The 19,467-nt window shown below is 37.1% G+C and overlaps 1 protein-coding gene across 13 annotated transcripts in view; it reads left to right on the top strand.

Moving 5' to 3' along the window:
• Positions 1-19,467, top strand: part of MYT1L (myelin transcription factor 1 like) — a 311,977-nt gene that overhangs the window by 238,445 nt on the left and 54,065 nt on the right. For 6 of the 13 annotated variants that reach the window (XM_076332843.1, XM_076332844.1, XM_076332848.1 and 3 more), the window contains 6 exons: positions 765-872; positions 4,058-4,269; positions 10,125-10,372; positions 12,723-12,959; positions 14,703-14,824; positions 15,748-15,816. In XM_076332843.1, the coding sequence (XP_076188958.1) occupies positions 765-872; positions 4,058-4,269; positions 10,125-10,372; positions 12,723-12,959; positions 14,703-14,824; positions 15,748-15,816 (996 nt within the window). Of the gene's footprint in view, positions 1-764; positions 873-4,057; positions 4,270-10,124; positions 10,373-12,722; positions 12,960-14,702; positions 14,825-15,186; positions 15,250-15,747; positions 15,817-19,467 lie in introns of all 13 variants that reach the window. The other 7 variants (XM_076332840.1, XM_076332842.1, XM_076332846.1 and 4 more) reach the window with 2 other exon arrangements.

Genomic DNA, 19,467 nt, shown 5'->3' on the forward strand with positions numbered 1-19,467 from the left:
CTTCATTGTCAGGTCACAGGTTTTTACAGCTTCACTAAGAGCACCATCTGCTGGCATCAATATATTTATTTTTCCCTGTTCTAAATCTTTTCCAGAAGAATCAGGCTTATTATTGTCACTTCAATAACAGTTTAGCATTTGCAAATTTAATTGAATTTCAATTCAAGTGCGGAAGTTCTTTTCATGTTACATCATCTACTATTAGACAACATACTTTAGTGGCTGAAATTCATGAACAAATACTAAGTATAGCATAGTTGAGATGTAGACTTAGAGACCCAAGGCCAAATTTTGCACTCATTTATATGCCTTGCAAAAAGATTGGAGTTAATGGAGCTGAATGAGGTGTGAAGCAGTGCAAGATTTGGCCTATATGGTGTTGTCATTTAATCATCTTCAGGAGCCATTTCATTGGCAACATTTATAGATGCATAAAGGTCACAAGTCTGCTAGCAGAGCTGCACAGTAGATTCCAGTTTATATTCTCCTCTCCTACTGGTATGTTCACTGGCTGACATCCATGAATAATCTGCCCATGTACAGTCAGAGAAGAAGAGCAGATGTAAGATCTACCATGCAACTTTGAAAGCAGAAGAAAGGAAGTCTATTCTAGAAAAAATACATATGACCAAAAAACTTGTGGAAACTCTTTTCCTTCAGATTCTTCCTGATGCTGGCTAAGGAGGAGAAGGAGTAATTGGATCAGTGCTATAATGTGAAACTACGCAGGACAAGACAATTAAATTTCCTTTCTGTAATTGCAGCCTCTCTGGATGTCCTATTGCTGCAGCAGAGAAACTGGCTAAAGCTCAAGAGAAGCATCAGAACTGTGATGTGTCAAAATCAAACCAGGCATCAGATCGGGTTTTAAGGTATTAGAAATCACTATAATACTTATTATTATGCAGAATTCATCACACATTCACCTAATCTGAGAATTTATATTTATATACGTTGTATATACATATATATCTCCTTTAAAGAAGAGTTAGAATTAGGGCTTCTGGATCGAATTCTCACAGTGTGTATTTCCCACTCAATTTACATGGGGGAGGGTTGGTAATTATTTTGGCAAATACATGTAAAGCTGAAAAGCTCATTTTTGTCTTAGGCATTGTTTGGTGTAAAGATGACTGCTGGAGTGCAAAGTCTAAGAACAATGTGAAAAAAGTTGGTATCTTTTGGGAATAAACTAATATTTACCGGTAAGTCTTGGTTTTTTCAGCAGGCTTTTACTAGTAAATATCAGTTTAAATTAAACCAGAAGCCCTATTTACACTACCAAACTGGTAGTACACGTTTTGGCAGGACACTTGGAAAAATGCCAGGTATAGCTTAGATTCCAAAATAAGGTCAGACTTAGTTTTTGTCTCTGTTCCCCCACTTACTGCCAGGAAGGATGGAAAGAGAGAAAAATTGTCCTAAATTTTCATGCGGGAAGGACCTGGAACCAATTTGACATAATTGTACCCCTTATCTTCATCCATACAGGATTCTGCATTTATCCAAAGCTGTATCCAGCTTTGTGCTATTGTCTCCTCTTTTGAGATATGTGGGTGGAAAAAATATTATTTCTAAGGAGCTGAAGCGTGAAGGATATATGTAAAGGAACTAGACTTCTGCATGATTGTACCAGCCTTATGCTGATGATGCCCCAAGAGCTGCAGAATTTCTCCATGGATACTGCGATATCTGTGGGCTGGGATAGGTACATCCCTCCCAGCTGCCTCGAAGAGCGTGGAAGAAGTGCCGCAGCTTTAGTTCCCAGAATTTCCTACTTATCCCATAGGTTTCTTAGCATTTAGCCATCTTCTAGATTTAAAATCTGATAGGACTGCTTAAAATGAAAGTTTTCTACTGTATTACTGACATCATTCTTTGAATATTCTCTTAAAGCTTCATCTAATCTTGATGGTCTTTTAAAAAAACAGTCTTTCCATAGAGCTAAGAACACAGAATTATGGTTCACATCTACAGATTTTTTGTCGTGCCTGTTGACTTTGTTTTCCTTCCTCCATTTTTGATGGGCTTTATCTTAAATGCAGCTAATTCAGATTGTACAATTTTTCATACAGCATCCCAGACAGTTTTCTTCGAGAAGGTTCTTCAAAACCTATTAATAAAAAACACCCTTTGAGGGAATAACACAGTTTCTCACTTGATGGAAAAAGACAGATCAAAAATGTGGTGGCTTTTACCACTGCTCATTAGAGGGAAGCCACTGAAGTCAGATGCCATACAAAGAAGGCAACTGCTCAAAAGCAGCATCCAGTTTGCTGGCAAACTCCCTAGGAAGTTGCGCTGCAATCTTAACTTCGCTTGTGAGCCTGCCCTGTGTTTCAGGTTTTATAGACAACTCAAATAATGCTTTCATCTTGTCTCCTGCTTCCCTTTTACCTTTAAGTCATTGAAGTATTTAAGATTAAGAACTTGGGAGCTATTTATAATATTTGCATGCAGGCAACTGATGGGCAGACAGAGATGTTCTAAGAGTAAATCTTGAATATTTGTCTTCATCCCAGTTTCCATCCCACCTGCATTTAAAATTTCTTATTTAAAAAGAAATTAAATTCATAGGACTTCTGTTCCACAGAAATTTTGGATTTGCATTGAATGTACAGGATCTGAATTGCATTTTTTTAGCTAAATATAGATTATCTTGAGACAGGATCAAAATATTATTCATATCAGTTCATTGTATGAGCCCACCATATTTTGTGAGGAAGAAGTGTCTAAAGGAATGAGCATACATAAATCAAAGTGAATAGTATGACTAATATGATTTCTTGGGTGATCTTTACATAAATATCCTGACTAAATTCTACGAAAATGAATTCATTCAGAAAAACATAATATTCAAAAGCTATTTCTTACTATTTATCACATTCCATTTTGTCAGTCAGCATGATGATACTTCTGGTCTTGACTGAATTTATGTTCCTATGAATGCTCCTTCCATTTTCTCTGGTTATAAATGCAGTAAAGAAAAAAAAATAAAAAGAAAAAAGACTTGATTAGATGATTCTTGATTCCAGCAGAAGCACCTCAGGTGTGCTGTTCATCATCTTTACCTCCTGCTAAACGCAGTAGGTAGACATGCAGCACTGTGTAGCATTTGCTCCCTATGACCCAGTCATATAACGCTTTCTTATATAGGTAAGGTCTGCAGGATCTGACCTTCATTTACCTGCTTTGAGAGCTGATGACTTGTGTATCCACATGCAGAAGACAGCACGACAGTGGAGGAGTTCACTACAGCATTCTTTCACTGAGATTTCACAAGTTTCTCCAATGGCCGAATAGATCAGTCAGGGCTTGTCCTGACTATCCTCCCTGATTCTAAATGAAAGAGAAACTTAGCTGATACAGTTGTATTCTGTATTCATTTGCAGGACCTTCCTTGAGGTGTGTATCTGTGTATCAAGAATCGCAGCTCCTGCCAGAACCTTGCATTTAAGGGTGAGCAGGATCTGCGAGGCAGCAGCTCAAAGTCAACAGAGATTGTGAGACTCTCCTGTGTATTTCTCAAGATGAACATGAATTTGTATATTGAGGGATGAAACAGGACTAGCTCCTTTGGAAAGCGTACAGGAAAACAGCATACAACTCTGTTGAAAGAAATTCAGTGGAAACTCCATTAATTAAGTGGAGCTTCCAGTGCTATTTTTTCTTTTTGACATTTAAAGGAATTTGTCCAAACTTCTTCTGTCAGTCTGCTTGCCTCTCTTTAATTCACCTTCTAAAAGAGAAAATGTTTGCTATGTGATGCAATTACATGGGGAAAGGGAAACCCTGAAGTATTTTAAAACAGAATTTTAAAATACTTTTAGCTACAGGATACATTTAGTGGTATTAGAATTAATTTTGTCTAGGCTTTGTTCAAGAAAATATATATTGTTTGTCTGCTGAAAATAACCAAACTAAGCAAATGCAATAATATATTGCTGTCTCTTGAGTACAAGAAATAACTAAGATTTTCTAATCTGAACTATAAATTATGCACAGACACAGTAAACTGAACTGCATCTAACAAACTTTACATATCTTTAATTTCTAGGCCCATGTGCTTTGTTAAGCAATTGGAGATCCCTCAGTATGGCTACAGAAACAATGTCCCCACCACCACACCCCGCTCCAACTTGGCCAAGGAACTAGAGAAATACTCTAAGACTACGTTTGAATATAACAGTTATGACAACCATGCCTATGGCAAGAGAGCCATAGCTCCCAAGGTGCAATCCAGGGATATATCCCCCAAAGGATATGATGGTAGGAGGTGCACACTCTTATACATGAGAGACAAGTTTGCAGTTAATCATGTTGTTGTATATGTAAACATCATACAAATAAGACATGTTTTCATGTTCATATAGTATTATGAGGAATGCTGTCATGTGTAAGTTATTTTAAAGGCCTTTTTAAAAAGCGTTGTTTTATACGGTGCTTGCTTCAGGATTGTTGCACTGGCAAAAGAACATCTCTGGCTATTAAGCTCCTGGGATGTGTTGAGATTGCAATAAAAGCTAAGTAATACAGCTAGTCCTTATGTTGCTATCTGGAAGACCTGGCCTCAAGGGTCACATTAGGATTCTCGCTTCCGTACGGTAGTTCAGGTAACCCATAAAGATAACATACTTGCTCTGTGGGGATATGGAAGTAGAAAACCTGGATCTCATTGCACTTCAGAAATCACCACTACTTAATGAGGCATTTCTGCTCATTTTGTCCTCATGAATACACCTGTTGAATTCTCTGGAAAACCTAACATAAGTAACATGTTTAGGAGTAAGCTGAAAGTGGCTTCAGTTCAGAAGACAATGGATGGGGTCTGTCAGGCAAGAGGATTTTTATCGGGGGAGAAAAATGAACTGCGGGTTAAAGAATGAGGATTAGGATTGACATCGGGAATTTTTCAGACCAGTACAATTATATGTGTATATATATTATATGTGTGCGTGTGTATATATATATATAAAACCAAACTGTGCCTTTATCTTTTTTTTTTCTTTTTTTTGAATGTTAACAGTTTATTTTTTGGTTAAAATATCTGATACTACTCACTGACTACCATAGGAAATTTCAGGCAGGTGTCAGATTTTTGTTTAGGAAAACAGAAATAAATATACTAGGTAGAACAATTTATGCTGTTGCCTGAACACAGACTCTGACGCTCAAAAGTAGGTAAGTGGAGAAAGGGAAAATTGCTATAGCTCTTGCCTTCATATTTCTGATGTTTTGGATATTTTGCTTTCCCATAGAATCAACAGGCATGTTGTTGCACTATAGCAGAAAGGAGAAGGGTTGTGAAAGGCAACATATTTTTGAGTAAAAAAGTGCCCTTTTTTCTTCTCTCATACACTTGTCTTGTTTGCCTGTATCAGAATAAGGGCTTGAACATTATTAAAGGTAAAGCACTAACTGTGGTTAGTAAGCTAATGAGTGTACATTAATATAAGGTAAATGAGATATTAACTGTTGTGTATATGCTCTGTCTACTCTTGTGGAAAGGAAAGAATCAGAGTATTGCTGGGGATCCTGTGGACACACGTATTTTCAGATCAAATTACTGATGCTTAAGCAACTGATACATATTTTTCTCATTTAAGACCCCTTTTCAGCAAACAATTAGAAACTCCACTTTTTTTTCCAAATCACCAGAACTTGAAAATACATGTAACATTAAACACAAGTTTAACAGTAGCCTTAAATAATGAAAGGCTATCATCTTCCTTTGATATAAATAGGAATTTTACTTGGAGGTAAGACTGGGACTAGGTTGCTCCACTGCTCAGTAACGTGAGCCAGAGAGGACTGAGGGACACTGTATACATGCGATTCATGCTGGTACAGCAAGTATATGTGGTTCTTGTGTACTCAGAACAGCTGAAGCCCATTGTAGCTGGAGAAAGTTGTTTGCCAAACGAAGGCTAATTCCCTATGGATTTGTTCCATACCCCTGGCTCTGCAGGAGGCAGCACATGCTGTACCTCGTTCCAAGTGATGTGTGTGCTGTTTGGCCAGACAGACATGCCAACATGGTCCCAGAAATGGGACCTAATTTGAGTTTTTCTTTGTACCCTATCAGTGATTTTCATGAAACCTTTAGGATTCACATCTCTCTGATATTCCATAAGCACTCCATCATACTTGGCTTAAATTGGCAAAGGGTTTCGAAGTTCCTCACGAAAATCAACTAAATTCATAGAACGATGAAGTGAAATCCTGGGCACACCGAAATCAGTGGCACTGACTTTCAATGGGACAAGGATTTTGCTGACAGTTATTGTAAATAACTGAATATGAAAAAGAGTTCAGGAAGAAGCTCTTCACTTCAAAGAGACACTTTTCCTCAGGAAACTGCAATATTTCTAGGTGATTTCATATTTGTGTGTAAAAAAAATTATTAATTATTGCTACTAAAGCCATTATGGAGGTACAGAGTGCACACCTGCTATGTATGTCAGCAAACACATTTACATAAAAGCAGATTTAGTTCTGAAAAGTCATCCTGAAAGACCTGAAAGTAAGCCTAAGGTTTTGGCGGAACTTGCAAGTAAACAGCACTCTAGTTTTTCTGACTATATAAGATGAGACAAATAGTCTAAGGATCTGAAAAATCAATAAGTTCATGTCTCAATCCTTTTTTAATTGTAAGCTAGCACTGTATTTTCATCATCAGAGAAAGGGATTATATGGCCAATAAGTGTATGGTTGTGAGTGACATGAACATAAATAGCTCCTTTGGATTGTTTTCTTGATTTTTTTCCAGCAAGCTTTAGTAAAAACCAAACAGAAAATGGATACTTTGTATTGTGGGGTAGGATGCTCTGACAATTCTTGAGAAATCTTGTGTTTGTGGGCTTGTTTTTCCTTTGAAACCAGTTTCATAGTGTATTGGATGTTGGGCTTATGGTATTACAGCAGCAGAGATAAGAACATCTGGATGCAGCAGGCAGAGGAGACAGCAACCCTTTCAGTTGCTCAGGTGATGGCAGGAGCTCCTCTCATCCCACCAGTAGGACTGGGTCCTTCCATCAAAACACTGAGAAAATGTTAGGAGTGGGATTCATCTAACCATATCTAGACTTTTATAATGTCAACACCTACATCTGAGCTTGTCACCCCTTTCAGATCCAAGGAGAAAGATAGACACTTCTGTGATGCAATTCATCTCCTCCTGAAGTACGTATTTAAAACTGGTCAGGTGAATCATTGCCTGAAAGTTCCTATTTTTTTTCTACTGCCTGTAGAGGAAGCCTGTAATGACTAGGTCAGATATCTGAAGTTAGGTGAGATGAATCTCTTACTGTGCAAGTCAGAAAACGTGTTGAATCTGTAATTAATTTACATAATATATTCAGTGTTTAGGCAGTACTGGAGATGAGGGTGCCTGGGCGCAATTTAATTCCACTCCAAATATCTTAGTTTGGTCCTTTATGTTGTTGGGACCTCTCCCACACCTCCATTATTAATTAGCAAGAAGAGGCTGTAGACTTAGAGAGGTTCTTTGTAAGCAGCCCCCAGGCATGTCTGACAGGAGGCCAGTATGGGTGTGCAGCTGGTTAGACCTGTGTCTCTTATTTAATGTGAAAGGTGTTCCCCACGTTTGGTTTCACTCCGGATCACAAAGCGTAGGGGGGACTGCAGAGTTTCCAAAACCTGGTGCCACAGAGTTGGGCGACATAGCAAGCAGAATTATCCGGTATTGAAACAATGCATCTTTCCCTTCGTTAGAGATCTACTTGATTTAGTTCATGATAAATTGGTGATCTTTGTTTCTCCTGAAAAGCTAATGTGAAATGAACAGTCTGGGTTATGTGACATCTTAAAATGTACAGCTACAGTAAAGTTAAAATAACCATGACCATTTCTCTCTAAGTGAGTTTTGCTTAAATTATTGGTGATCTAAAAGCTAGTAATTGTGTAGCATGCTTATAGCACTTTACATCTTCAAAGTGTTTTGCAAGTGAATCACAACACAACTAAATTTTAGAAGCAACTTTCTATTTATAGGGAAAATGGATTCGAGGGATAATATAGTTTGACCAAGGCCACAGAGGAGTCCATATCAGAGCCTGCATGAGTTTCTGATGGTTAGTCCTATGTATAAAGCTGCCTCTTTCCCTCCCTTTCTTTAGCACACATTCTCATATATATAATTTCCCATGTAGTATCTCTCTTATGTCTGTCTAAATGTGACCTGCTGTAACAAGACTAACATTTTTTGCAAGTGACGGAAGTCTTATTTGTTCATATGAATTTTGAAAGATATTTCTAATTTGACAAGTTCAGTGGTACAGGGTGCTTGCTGTGTTAACACAGTAGAAACTGAATTATTCAATTATTTCCTTCCTTAAGTATAGGAAAATTCTGTGTGTCTTGGATAATGTTACAAAGTAACAATGGATAAATGCTGAATTTTTAATGACCACCACTGACTACTATATTAATAATGAAACTTTCGAGAAATAGTTCACAGGTTTATTGTTAGTGGAAACCCTGCTAGAATAGTGCTACTATGTGTTCAAAACAAAGAAATGTCATGAATGTTTAGCATTCAGTTCACTTAAAAAAAATCACACCCTGTGCATTATCTGGCTTTCCTGAGAAAACTCCATCTGTTATGAATTAAGTGAAACACTATTTCCTTTACAGTAAAAATAATGCCATGATTTTTTTCAGTTTTTTAGAGAAAGGAGGATGACATACGCTCTAGCAGGGATATTTTGCTTTCAGATTCTTCTTTTGAATGCTGCCTGCCTACCAAAGCAGCCTGTGATTCACAAATGGGCTGTGCTCATGGGAGAAGATTATTATATGTATGTCTGCTCAGGCAAATACACCTGAAGAGTCTGGCATTTAAATGGAGCCCATCACAGAAGAGATCTAGCTAGGGCCTGACCTTTTTTGTATATCTCTCTAATCAGCATGCTAGTTGGTTATTGTTATACTGTGCTATATGGTATGATCTCTGCAGTATACATTTCCATCTTAAGGGGAAGTAGTCGCTGTAATACGCACTTATGTATCCTCTGACCTTGACTTTCATTTTTTTATGAAAATACATAAACTTTTAGATTTAGGAGACGAGCTGACACTTTCTTGCATTTTATATAAACACTTTTAAAACAGTTTATTCGGGAAGAGGGTCAGAGAAATAAGTGGGCTAATAGGGCTGTTTTGCATTATTACTATAATACTTTTGGCTGCAAGGAGCGTTTCTTAAATGCAGCAACAATGCTGCATTGTATTTAGATAGGCTGGATGTGAGGTTTGTCAGTGCCTTAGCTCTTCTGTGACCGCTCGCAGCTTCTATCAGTCAGAGTATGGCTGAGTGCCGCTGTACTCGGCGTGAGCAGGAAGGGGTGTCTTTGGTCCTTACTGTTTTTATGAAGAGGTGTAGGTGCTCGGGTTGTTTGAAGGTGGGGACGTTTCACTTATATCTGTTTCCATTTATACAGCCGCTGCTTCTGCCTTTGTGCAAGCCATGGTAAAACTCACATGTGACCACCACCTTCCTTCTTCCATCATGTTCCTCTCCTTTCTGATGGCCAGTGTCGTAATATTCGCCTGTAATGTAGGAAGGAGAAACCTTTTAGGAAGCATGGAGTGTTTGAGGACATATGGGTGGCACTGTGGCCCAGAGACCGAGCCTGTCAGCCTTACAGTGGGCTTGATCTCCAGCAGCTCTGGGGAGTCTAGGCCTTAAATTAACAGTTTGCTCATGTAAATATGGAAAGGTCCCATAGTGTTATGTTGCCCCTCGTTAATAAAAATGAATGAGCTGAGCAGATCCTACCTTCTGTCTGACTATATATGTGGGGTAAAAGCAGTGTTTCTGTGTTTTTATTGTTTTCTAAATCCAGCCTGTTTGTCAGAACAATTCATGATCACGTCATGCAGATTTTTACAGGAGGTTATTTCATACAAATTCACATATGTAGCATATAAAAGTCACAGACAGAAATCAAGAAATACAGCCATCATTCTTACTGCCGGCTTTTTTTTTTTTGCATCAGTTACAGTTGCTCATTATAAATTTCACCTCCAGCAGTTTGTTTTTCTCTTCACTTATGCAGAATGCTCGTTCTTTTGAGTCATCCTTGTCATATTTCTTCCCACAGCTAAACGCTACTGTAAGAATTCAAGTCCAACCAGCAGCACAACAAGCAGTTATGCCCCTAGCAGCAGCAGCAATATGAGTTGTGGTGGAGGCAGCAGTGCCAGCAGTACCTGCAGCAAGAGCAGCTTTGACTATACTCATGACATGGAGGCAGCGCACATGGCTGCTACTGCTATTCTGAATCTCTCCACTCGCTGCAGGGAGATGCCTCAGAACCTCTCCACTAAGCCTCAGGATCTCTGTGCGAGGGTAAAAATTAGTAATTCTGTTTGTTGATGAAGATTTCTTTTTACTGCACTTGCTCTGTGGCCCTGATAGATAGAAGAATAGCGTTAGTACATCTTGCCTTTTTTTTTTTCTTTTCCTCAAAATTAACATAATCTGGTGGCTCTGCTAAAGCAGGGAGAAAAAAAAAAAAAGATAGGTGCATATTGCTCACAAGTGCCTCAGGAAATCCCGATCGGTATATAAACTGATGATGCTGATAGCATGTACTCCTTCTTTTTTTAATTTGTCTCTTACTAGTGAGATCTATAATTATAAAAGATGTTTGGGTTGCTCAAGTGGTATTAACTGCACTTCTGATTTTTTTGCTAAACACAGTCTGATTCATACATTTTGTGAGAGGATTAAGATTTAACGATGTATTTTCATTTAAAAGTCACAAATGGGACCTAAGGTTGTAAGATCTAGTACAAAGAAATCTATGCTACTTGTATGTTATAATTTCTTGCCTGTCTGTGATATCACAGTTCTTAAGTCACTGCATAATACATTTGAAATGAACAAATCCTCCAGTACAGGTGACTTTAAATGTGCCTAACAGTAGTGCAGGGTCACTAATGTTCTGTATGTTCATAGAGCCTCAGTATATTATGAAATGGCTATACAGATACAAATAAAAGCTTTTGTTGTTAAGCTTTATATATTAGGAAAAAGAGTGCACTATTAACATTCATTAAAGATTTACCCAAAGATTTTTTTTTTCATTATAAACATTAAGTTTCGACTCTGATAGCTGTTAAGAAATGAGTAACATGCACCAGCAAACAGTACGCTGTTACCTATAGGAGACCACTAGATGGCTAAGTAGACAGATGCAGTGCAGAGGAAACATTTTTATTGTGCTTATAGAAGAGCTTTTGAGCTGGCAGACATGTTCTGTTCCTCTACATATAGACAAAGGTTTTCTTCCCCTCATCGTGTAAAGTCCCTTGATCATTCATAACAAACTAAACCCGTAGCAGTAGGTATTAGTAAAAATCGTGATTTACACCAGAATGGCTGGTGACTTTGTTTTCAAATGCTGCTTTTTTACATTAATTTATTTAATGCTGTTCAAGAGGGAAATCTCTTTCTGGCATGTAAATAAATACAGTTGTACTCTATATCAACATGATGGAAAAAGTTGGAATAAAATGCTAAAAATCTTCTGTGTCAAAACCAGAAGGGGCCTCTTTCCTAATGCGTCACCCTATATTGAGACTGAAGGAATGAATCTGAGAAGATAAACAAGTATTTTCTAAATTAAATTAGCAGGAGAGCAGCAATTAGATACATGTTCTGACAAAAGACAGTAATTCAGAAAGACAGACTTGCATTCACAGTGCTTTTCTGCAGCTCTGTTGCTACTCCAGAGGAGAGAAAGTCACCAGGCATACGAGGAGTCAGTCACATTCACATTAGTTCTGAAAGCAAATTTCTTGTGGGGCATTTCATTTTTGAAAAGAGGGATTCTCTGTGGGCATTTTTATTTCCTTATGCCCTTAGTTTTTTAAAATTTGTCTTCATTTTAAGATATCTTATTTCTCCTCACCTAATATAATAAACAACCCTTGTTTGTTTCTATAAAAGAAGAAGTCAGAGCCCATACTCACCCTATTTTTCACAGTACCTCAGCCGCCGCAGAAATTGGCACAACTATTGTTGCAACTATTCCACTACCTAAATTTATTGATTATAAAGATAGATGTACGAAATCTTAATACATTTACATCTGCAGGGAAGGAACTGTGAAATTTGAATGTATTTCCTCATGGGCAAATGGTATCAAGAAGGACTTGTTTTGGTACCCTACCTCCCTGTTTAATTTTCTGATATTATCTATTCAAGCATTGGCTGCTAATGTTAAATAAACAAAGAAACAAAGATTATTTGATGCTAGTTCATTTTTGTTACTCTGAGCACCCAGACAGGTGTCAGGACTGGAAACAAGAATTATGCAGATGTTAACTCATAGATACTCACCCCTCACAGAATAAATCAAGAGCATAAAGACAATGACAAGAAAATACCTTTAGAGATTTCTCCTTTTCATTCCAAATTTTGCACCTGTGTGCTGGGTGGCAGGAGGGGTAATGAAGACTCTCCCCTCTTCCCCCAAACATCAGATTAGCCATTCAGGAAGAAATCTACTTTAACAGCATTAATGTTGTGTAACAGCATCATGCTATGTGTGGGAGGGGGCTCAATGCTTACAATCTATACAGGAATGGAAAAGCGTCTTATCATTCTGCTAGGCAATCAGATTGAAGAACACAGAGAGGTAACAGTTTGCTAGTGTGAAGCCGAATTAACAATCTTTTTCTTATTTTGACAGAATCCTGATATGGAAGTCGATGAAAATGGGACGTTGGATCTGAGCATGAACAAGCAGAGGCAGCGAGATGGTTGCTGTACCATTTTGACACCACTGGAGCCAATGTCCCCGCAACGGCAAGCCGTGATGAATAACCGGTGTTACCAACTGAATGAGGGTGACTGCTGGGACTTGCCAGTGGACTACACTAAAATGAAGCCCAGTAGGATAGATGAAGATGATTCCAAAGAGATTAATGTATGTCTTTTTCATCTATTAGTTCTCGTTGCAATCTAATTTTGGTAATTCGTTGAATTTCTGAAATTTGGAGGGAAAGAGGAAACAAAATTAGTACGTGATAAAAATGGTGGTTTTCTACAAAAAGGACTTTCTGCTGGTTAATCTTTAGGACTGTATCATGCTGGCACACATCTGATCTGTGACTAAGTTCCATAAGACAACATTTGAACCATGAATGTGAATCATGTTTTCTAACAGCATCATCTTGTTAACAAATATTTTCTGCAGTAAAGATGTTTCACTATATCCAGATTACGTTACTCTGTATAAGCAAGTTGACATAACTGTGCAATACTGAGATAATCAGCTCTCAAGACAAAATAAATATTCTCCTGAATTTGAAAACCATAAATGATGTGCTGAGTATTTGAAAGCACATATTACGTAGAAATCAATTTAAACAAAAGCAGCAGAGTATAATGTAAGCTTTCAACTATTTCAGCTAATCTTCTTCTAGATTATTTATACACTCCTTATAGCTCTGTGTGTGAAAGGGCCTGTATTAATGAAATACTTTGTTTCAAGAATACAAAGAAGGGATATTAGAAATAAGTATTACTTTTCAATTCATAATACCAAGACAACAGCAAAACCCTTTAAACAGAAGAGACAAATTAAGAAAATATCTTAGTGAATTTATTTTACTTCTCAAAACTTAGAACAGCCAGGACACTGAAGATGTCTGCTGGCAAGTTTTAATGTCACTGCTTTTGTTCATCAGGTTTCAACCTTATCCACTGTGTAGTTTACAATGCTGCACTCAACGCAGTTTAGCCGTTTGGAGAATTCTAGAGATTGTTGTCTGGTTTTTCTTGGTTTATAACAGAAAATTAGGCTAATCATTTGTGTGTAGCACATCTCTTGCCAATTTTAATTAAAAACATAAAACTATTTTCAGTAACTTTGAAACATATAACAGTGGCATTTTCACTAGATACACTGAATGCATTCTAGCTCTGGTGTTAATTACAGTTTTGCTATTAATTTCACTGCAGTTAGGAAGAAATCTGTCACTATCAAAGAAATGTGAGGTAAAACAGACAGTATAGCATGGTTTTTTTCAGAGTAAGCAGTGCTCCCTATTTCTACTGTGGTTTTCATAGCACCACCTGCAGGAATCGCTAAATCAATGCATTCGTCCACTTCATTGCTAAAATAGATGATTTTGAATTTCTGAATGCATCAGTAAAGTTAATTATAAATTATATAATTATATTTTACCAGACGGATCCATTGAGGTTTGCCCCAGATTGAGATTCTGCATGTAGATGTTGGGATCGCTCCCGTTTCATCTTTGAGATGCTCTAAACAGTTAAAATATTATTTACAATGGCTTTTTGATGCATAAGATACTGTATTTAGTCATCCTTTTTCCCTTGTCTCTGTTTTGCAGTGACTTTAGAAAAAAATACTGATTCTTTTAAAGCAAAATAATATGACAGCTATAGGAAAAGCTGTTTCGCCCTTTTTTTCTTTCCTAATTAAATAACCCATATATTCCACATATTCTGTTGTCTTCATTGAAATATCCAAGTGTTATTTAAAGGTTTAATAAGTGAAAGAATATAAAATAATTTCATTAATTTTCTCTGGCAGAATAGGATAAAAAAGGAGATAGCGTCTGATGACTCTGCTTTGCATCGTTTTGTGTAAGTTGTAACCTCACCTAGCTGAAACTAATGCTTATATATTTGCCTGTAGCCAGAAGATTTGGATCCTTTCCAAGAGGCGCTTGAAGAAAGAAGGTATCCTGGTGAAGTTACAATCCCAAGTCCTAAACCTAAATACCCTCAATGCAAAGAGAGCAAAAAGGATTTAATAACGTAAGCATAATGTGAGGTGAAATTATTTTTCTCCTTTTAACCTTTTCTCTCTTTGTCTTTTTTTAAACAAACGAGTACATATACGCCTTGCAGTATGAGCATGCAACATTTGCAGCATATAAATGTTTCAAACTGCCAGTTAAGTAAAGTGATAAGCTAATGTGTATTTGCTTGTTCTTAATGATGCTATATTGTATTGAGACGCCATTTTCATTTAAACCTGTTCATTTTGCAGCTTTTCGATTAGGATGCTTAAAACCCCTTGCAGTCATTGCAGCTAAACTGGAAACAATGAAACTTTTAAAAGTTTTTTTTTAAACATACTTACTATTTTGGCTGTTTTTGTTTTTGTTTGGTGGCAGATGTCCAACACCAGGGTGTGATGGGAGTGGTCATGTGACTGGTAATTACGCCTCACATAGAAGGTGTGACTTCATTTTTTTCATGGTGGATTCTGTCTTTTCAATTTATTGTTTTCAGCTTACCTCAACAATGCTGTCAAAGTAAAACGTTGAACTATGTGTTAACCCTTTGAGTAATATATGTTGATCTTAAAAGCATGCTAATTTGTGTGTTGTATAAACGTCTTTTATTTTTAAATAGATTACTAAAATTTCCAAAGTATTCTTAAGCATTTAAGTAGTTAACCCAGGAATCTCAAATATTTTTTGTTACATTTTACTAGTTCATAGAGAAACAAACAAACAAAAAAGAACATTTACAGTATGTAATTTTGGAAGTAATGTTGATACCTAAATATATTCAGAGGGTTAACTATATTACAAAATTCAATATTACAGCACTTGCCCCATCGCTTTTCTGCATTACAAACTTTTACTTTTTAATTTTTATGTTGTGTTTGTTTGGGAGTGTTCAGTTAATAAGAAGATTAACTTACTTGTATGTCCTGCCATGTCTTACAGTTTATCTGGCTGTCCCTTGGCTGACAAAAGCATTCGAAGTATGCTGGCCACAAGCTCACAAGAACTCAAGTAAGATACAAAGAATGAATATTCTCTTTATAAATATTTATTTGACTGCAAATTGTGTATAGTTGTATCAGAAATTAGAAACACTGTCTGGAGAGCTGCTGCAGAAGGGGCTGATCCTGCTTGGAACATGTGTTGGAATCTCTAGAAATTCCATACAGGTTGGCTCTATACAGAAGTCCATTGACATAGTATTTCCTTCTATGTATTCATTAGGTGATAGGGAAGGACAAAAGTCAGAACTCCTGGAATTTCATCTAAATGTTTCAATTTCTATTCAATTTTTTTCAGAATGTTTGAGTTTGCTAGTTAGAACAGAAAATTCTTATGCAATTAGACTGATGAAATACTTACGATTACACAACCAGTAAAGTGCTGTAGTTCCTCAGACATAGATCGGAGGGAAGAGAAAACAATTTGTATCCCTAATGCTTGCATAATTTTCCCTAGGTTTGTATCACTGTTGTCAGCTTAATGCATTTTCTTATTTGACTATGTTTTTTAGTGTTTACTTAGTTATTCCCCTACTTAAAATGCATTCTTTACAATTCCTTTCAGTTCTTTGGAGTGACAATTGTGAGCAATGAAAGTTAGAGAATTGTGAGACTTAGCTTTGATCTGTCTTGCTGCAATATGCTTGACTGCAACTCTGTACGTGGAAGAACTATAGCATTTTTTAGTGCTGTGAGATAGTGGTACTCCTGAGTTGGTACTATCGTTAACATGGAAAGATGTTCACAAGTGAAAGGAAAAATTGGGTAGGGAAAGTATGAGTGGATAGCTTATGCTGCCATGCTAAGCAATATTCTGTCTTTACCATACATGAGTGCCTTAAATAGCATTTCTTGAATTCAGTACATACCTTGATGAAAAAACCATCTGTAAAGCATGGGAAAGAGAAGAAAGCAAGCATGAGAAAGCTGCTGAAGTAAGATTGCTCTCTAGCCTTAACTAATCTAGTCACTAGATGCAAACAATAGGTACAAAATTTACAATTTATTTCCCACCCAGTCAAAAATAACTTTTTTGAAACTATCAGTTTAGATCATGCTGGTATCTGCTGCTAGAAGGCTAGGTGATATGCAAGGGGAAGGGATGTAAATGAGATCAGGGAAAACATGTAAGTATAAACAGAGTAAGACATGAGCACATAACCCCAGAGAAACTCAGATTTGGACCTGGATTTTGGGTTGGGATGGGTCAAGTGGTAGATGTTGGAGGAAATGTAATTACCTAAACAAAACACAGACAAGACTCTTGGGGCAGCATGAATAATACTTTAAGCACATACTTTGCTGCTTTAACCCTTTATAAAGTTTCCACTTGTGTTAGGAAAGTATTCCTGAATTACCCCATCTCCTCTGCCTTTCTCAAGCTTCTGCAGTCAAGTCTACATAATACAGACCAGGAAGAAAAAAAAAATCACTTGAACTTGAGACCCCACTCCTGTCTCACGCCATTCTCTCCACCTATTTCATGTTTTGCCTAAGCAAAGAGAACAAGATTAAGTCATATTTAAAGTTATATTTTTAGGTTTAGCATCTATTATTTATTTAGCATTTAGCATAAATTATTTATTTAGCAGTTATCATAATACCTACTGAACACATAAAAACTGTTACGTGAATTCAAAAGTTAGGAAATGCCAGAATTCTAAGCAGGCTAACTTAACTCATTTCTCTTTTGTATTTTCATTACAAGGCAATCTTTCATTTTCTGATCACATGTTTTTTCATAGGATAACGAAGTAATTCATTGCACAGGGCAGACAGTAATCACTGCATAAGCAACTAATGAATTTCTTCTGTTTTCCTCGTCATCCCATGTGTGGCCCTGTCTGCTATTCACTGTACTTTTCTCAGACTGTACTTTCAAGATGTAACTACTAATTCACTCACATATTTGTCACTACCATTGCATCGGGGTGTTTCCTAATTAATTTATCATGGTTATAAAGGAATTAATTTATTTTCACCTGCAATTATACACTGACGTAAGTCAGGGTTAGTATTATCCTCTTTTTAAAGCCAGAAAACGTAAGCATGTAATTTTGATTGCTCAGTTTGAGACTTCTAGGACTTAATTTGTCAGAGTTCTTCGCATTGTAGAGAACTGTATATGTACAAAGCCAAGTACCCATTGAATTCACTTGGAGCTGTGGGAAATTGGCTGTTTTAGACAATGAGTGATTGACCCTTTGTGAAAAGGGATGAACTCCACAGAAAAAGCAGGATTAGAGTCCAGTGTTCCAGAACAGCAATGGGACTATCCTTCTCCTCCCCCAAAACTCTGATCAGTCCCAGCTTCCACTTGGTCCATTCACTCTGTCCTGTTTTCCTTTATCATTTTTTCTACATTGCTCCCCTGTCTCAAGCTCCTTGTCTAATCAGCCCATCTCCTGCCTCCATCACATTTATATTTTTATTATTCTCTACCTCTTAGCCATCCTGCTGCAGTCGGTACAGAGAGAAATAAAGCATCTTTGCATTTCTCACATATATTCGAAAGCAGGGAAGTAGGAGTCCTATGGATAGCAGCATCCTTTATACAGCTCTCATTTATGCTCTTGTTCTCTGCCTAAGATGGAAGAAGATGTGATCATGTAAATGATAATGCATATGCACAAAACAGCTAAACCAAAGCTACATAAGTGATTTTGATTTTGGAATTTTTTAAACTGTGAAGTATTTCGTTTACATCTGTTATATTTCTGTGTGTGAGGTTTGGGGGTATAATTTTCTTGCTTTTAAAAAGAGCAAGCTGAAAAGAAGCAGAAATTCCATAATGTGGGATTCTACTGGCTCTCTGTCAGGCCATCAGCCACCATGGGAACTTTTGATATCTGCTATATAGGTCACCTGAACTACTGTGGTGGCAAACAGCAGTAAAAGGTATAACGCTCTGCATGGACTGGCACCAGGAGGAGGTGGGGAACATTGCTGGTGTTTTTCATACGTATTTGCTGACAGCGGAAGAGTAGTGAGAATCAGTAACCTTGGCTCCTGCCCCAGGCTGTAGAGAGAAATGTATACACATTTTTTGCCTATATCCCAAGCTGAGATCCCTTCTGTCCTGTCCCTACCAATCTGTACTGTTCCCATCTCTTCTTCATCTTTTATTCCTTGTTCCAGATTTCAATGTAGTTGTTTCCAGTCATCCATAAAGACTTCAACCTCTGTGAACTTTCTGGAAAATACTTTTCTAACACGTGGGGTATAGAGAACAATTGATAGTGTGGTAGAATAATTGATAGTGCAGCATAGGGATTGTATTTCTGGACTGCATAGCTTGGAAAGATTTCATACTTTTATGGCTTTGCCATGCATAACTTATGTAGCAAATATCGCATATGTGCTGGTGAAGCCTTTATATCACATTTTACCAATCCATGATGTCCTTCTGTGCATTGTATAACACACACAAGTTATGTATAATGCAGCTTCCTAACTGGAATTTTGCTCACATTGATTCTTTTCAAGCCCTAACTAAAATAAAAAGTAGCAGACACGTCAGATAATATTCATTAATAATATAATTCAGATTATATTCATAATCAAAATAATCTGAGAATCTGAAAAGGTTAGAGAAAAGTTTATTTTGCCTAACAGTTATGCTCACTGTATTGCTTTTTGGTAGTTGTGGCTCCATAAATTC

Source organism: Aptenodytes patagonicus, chromosome 3, assembly GCF_965638725.1.
Source record: "Aptenodytes patagonicus chromosome 3, bAptPat1.pri.cur, whole genome shotgun sequence".
Taxonomy (NCBI): Eukaryota; Metazoa; Chordata; class Aves; order Sphenisciformes; family Spheniscidae; genus Aptenodytes; species Aptenodytes patagonicus.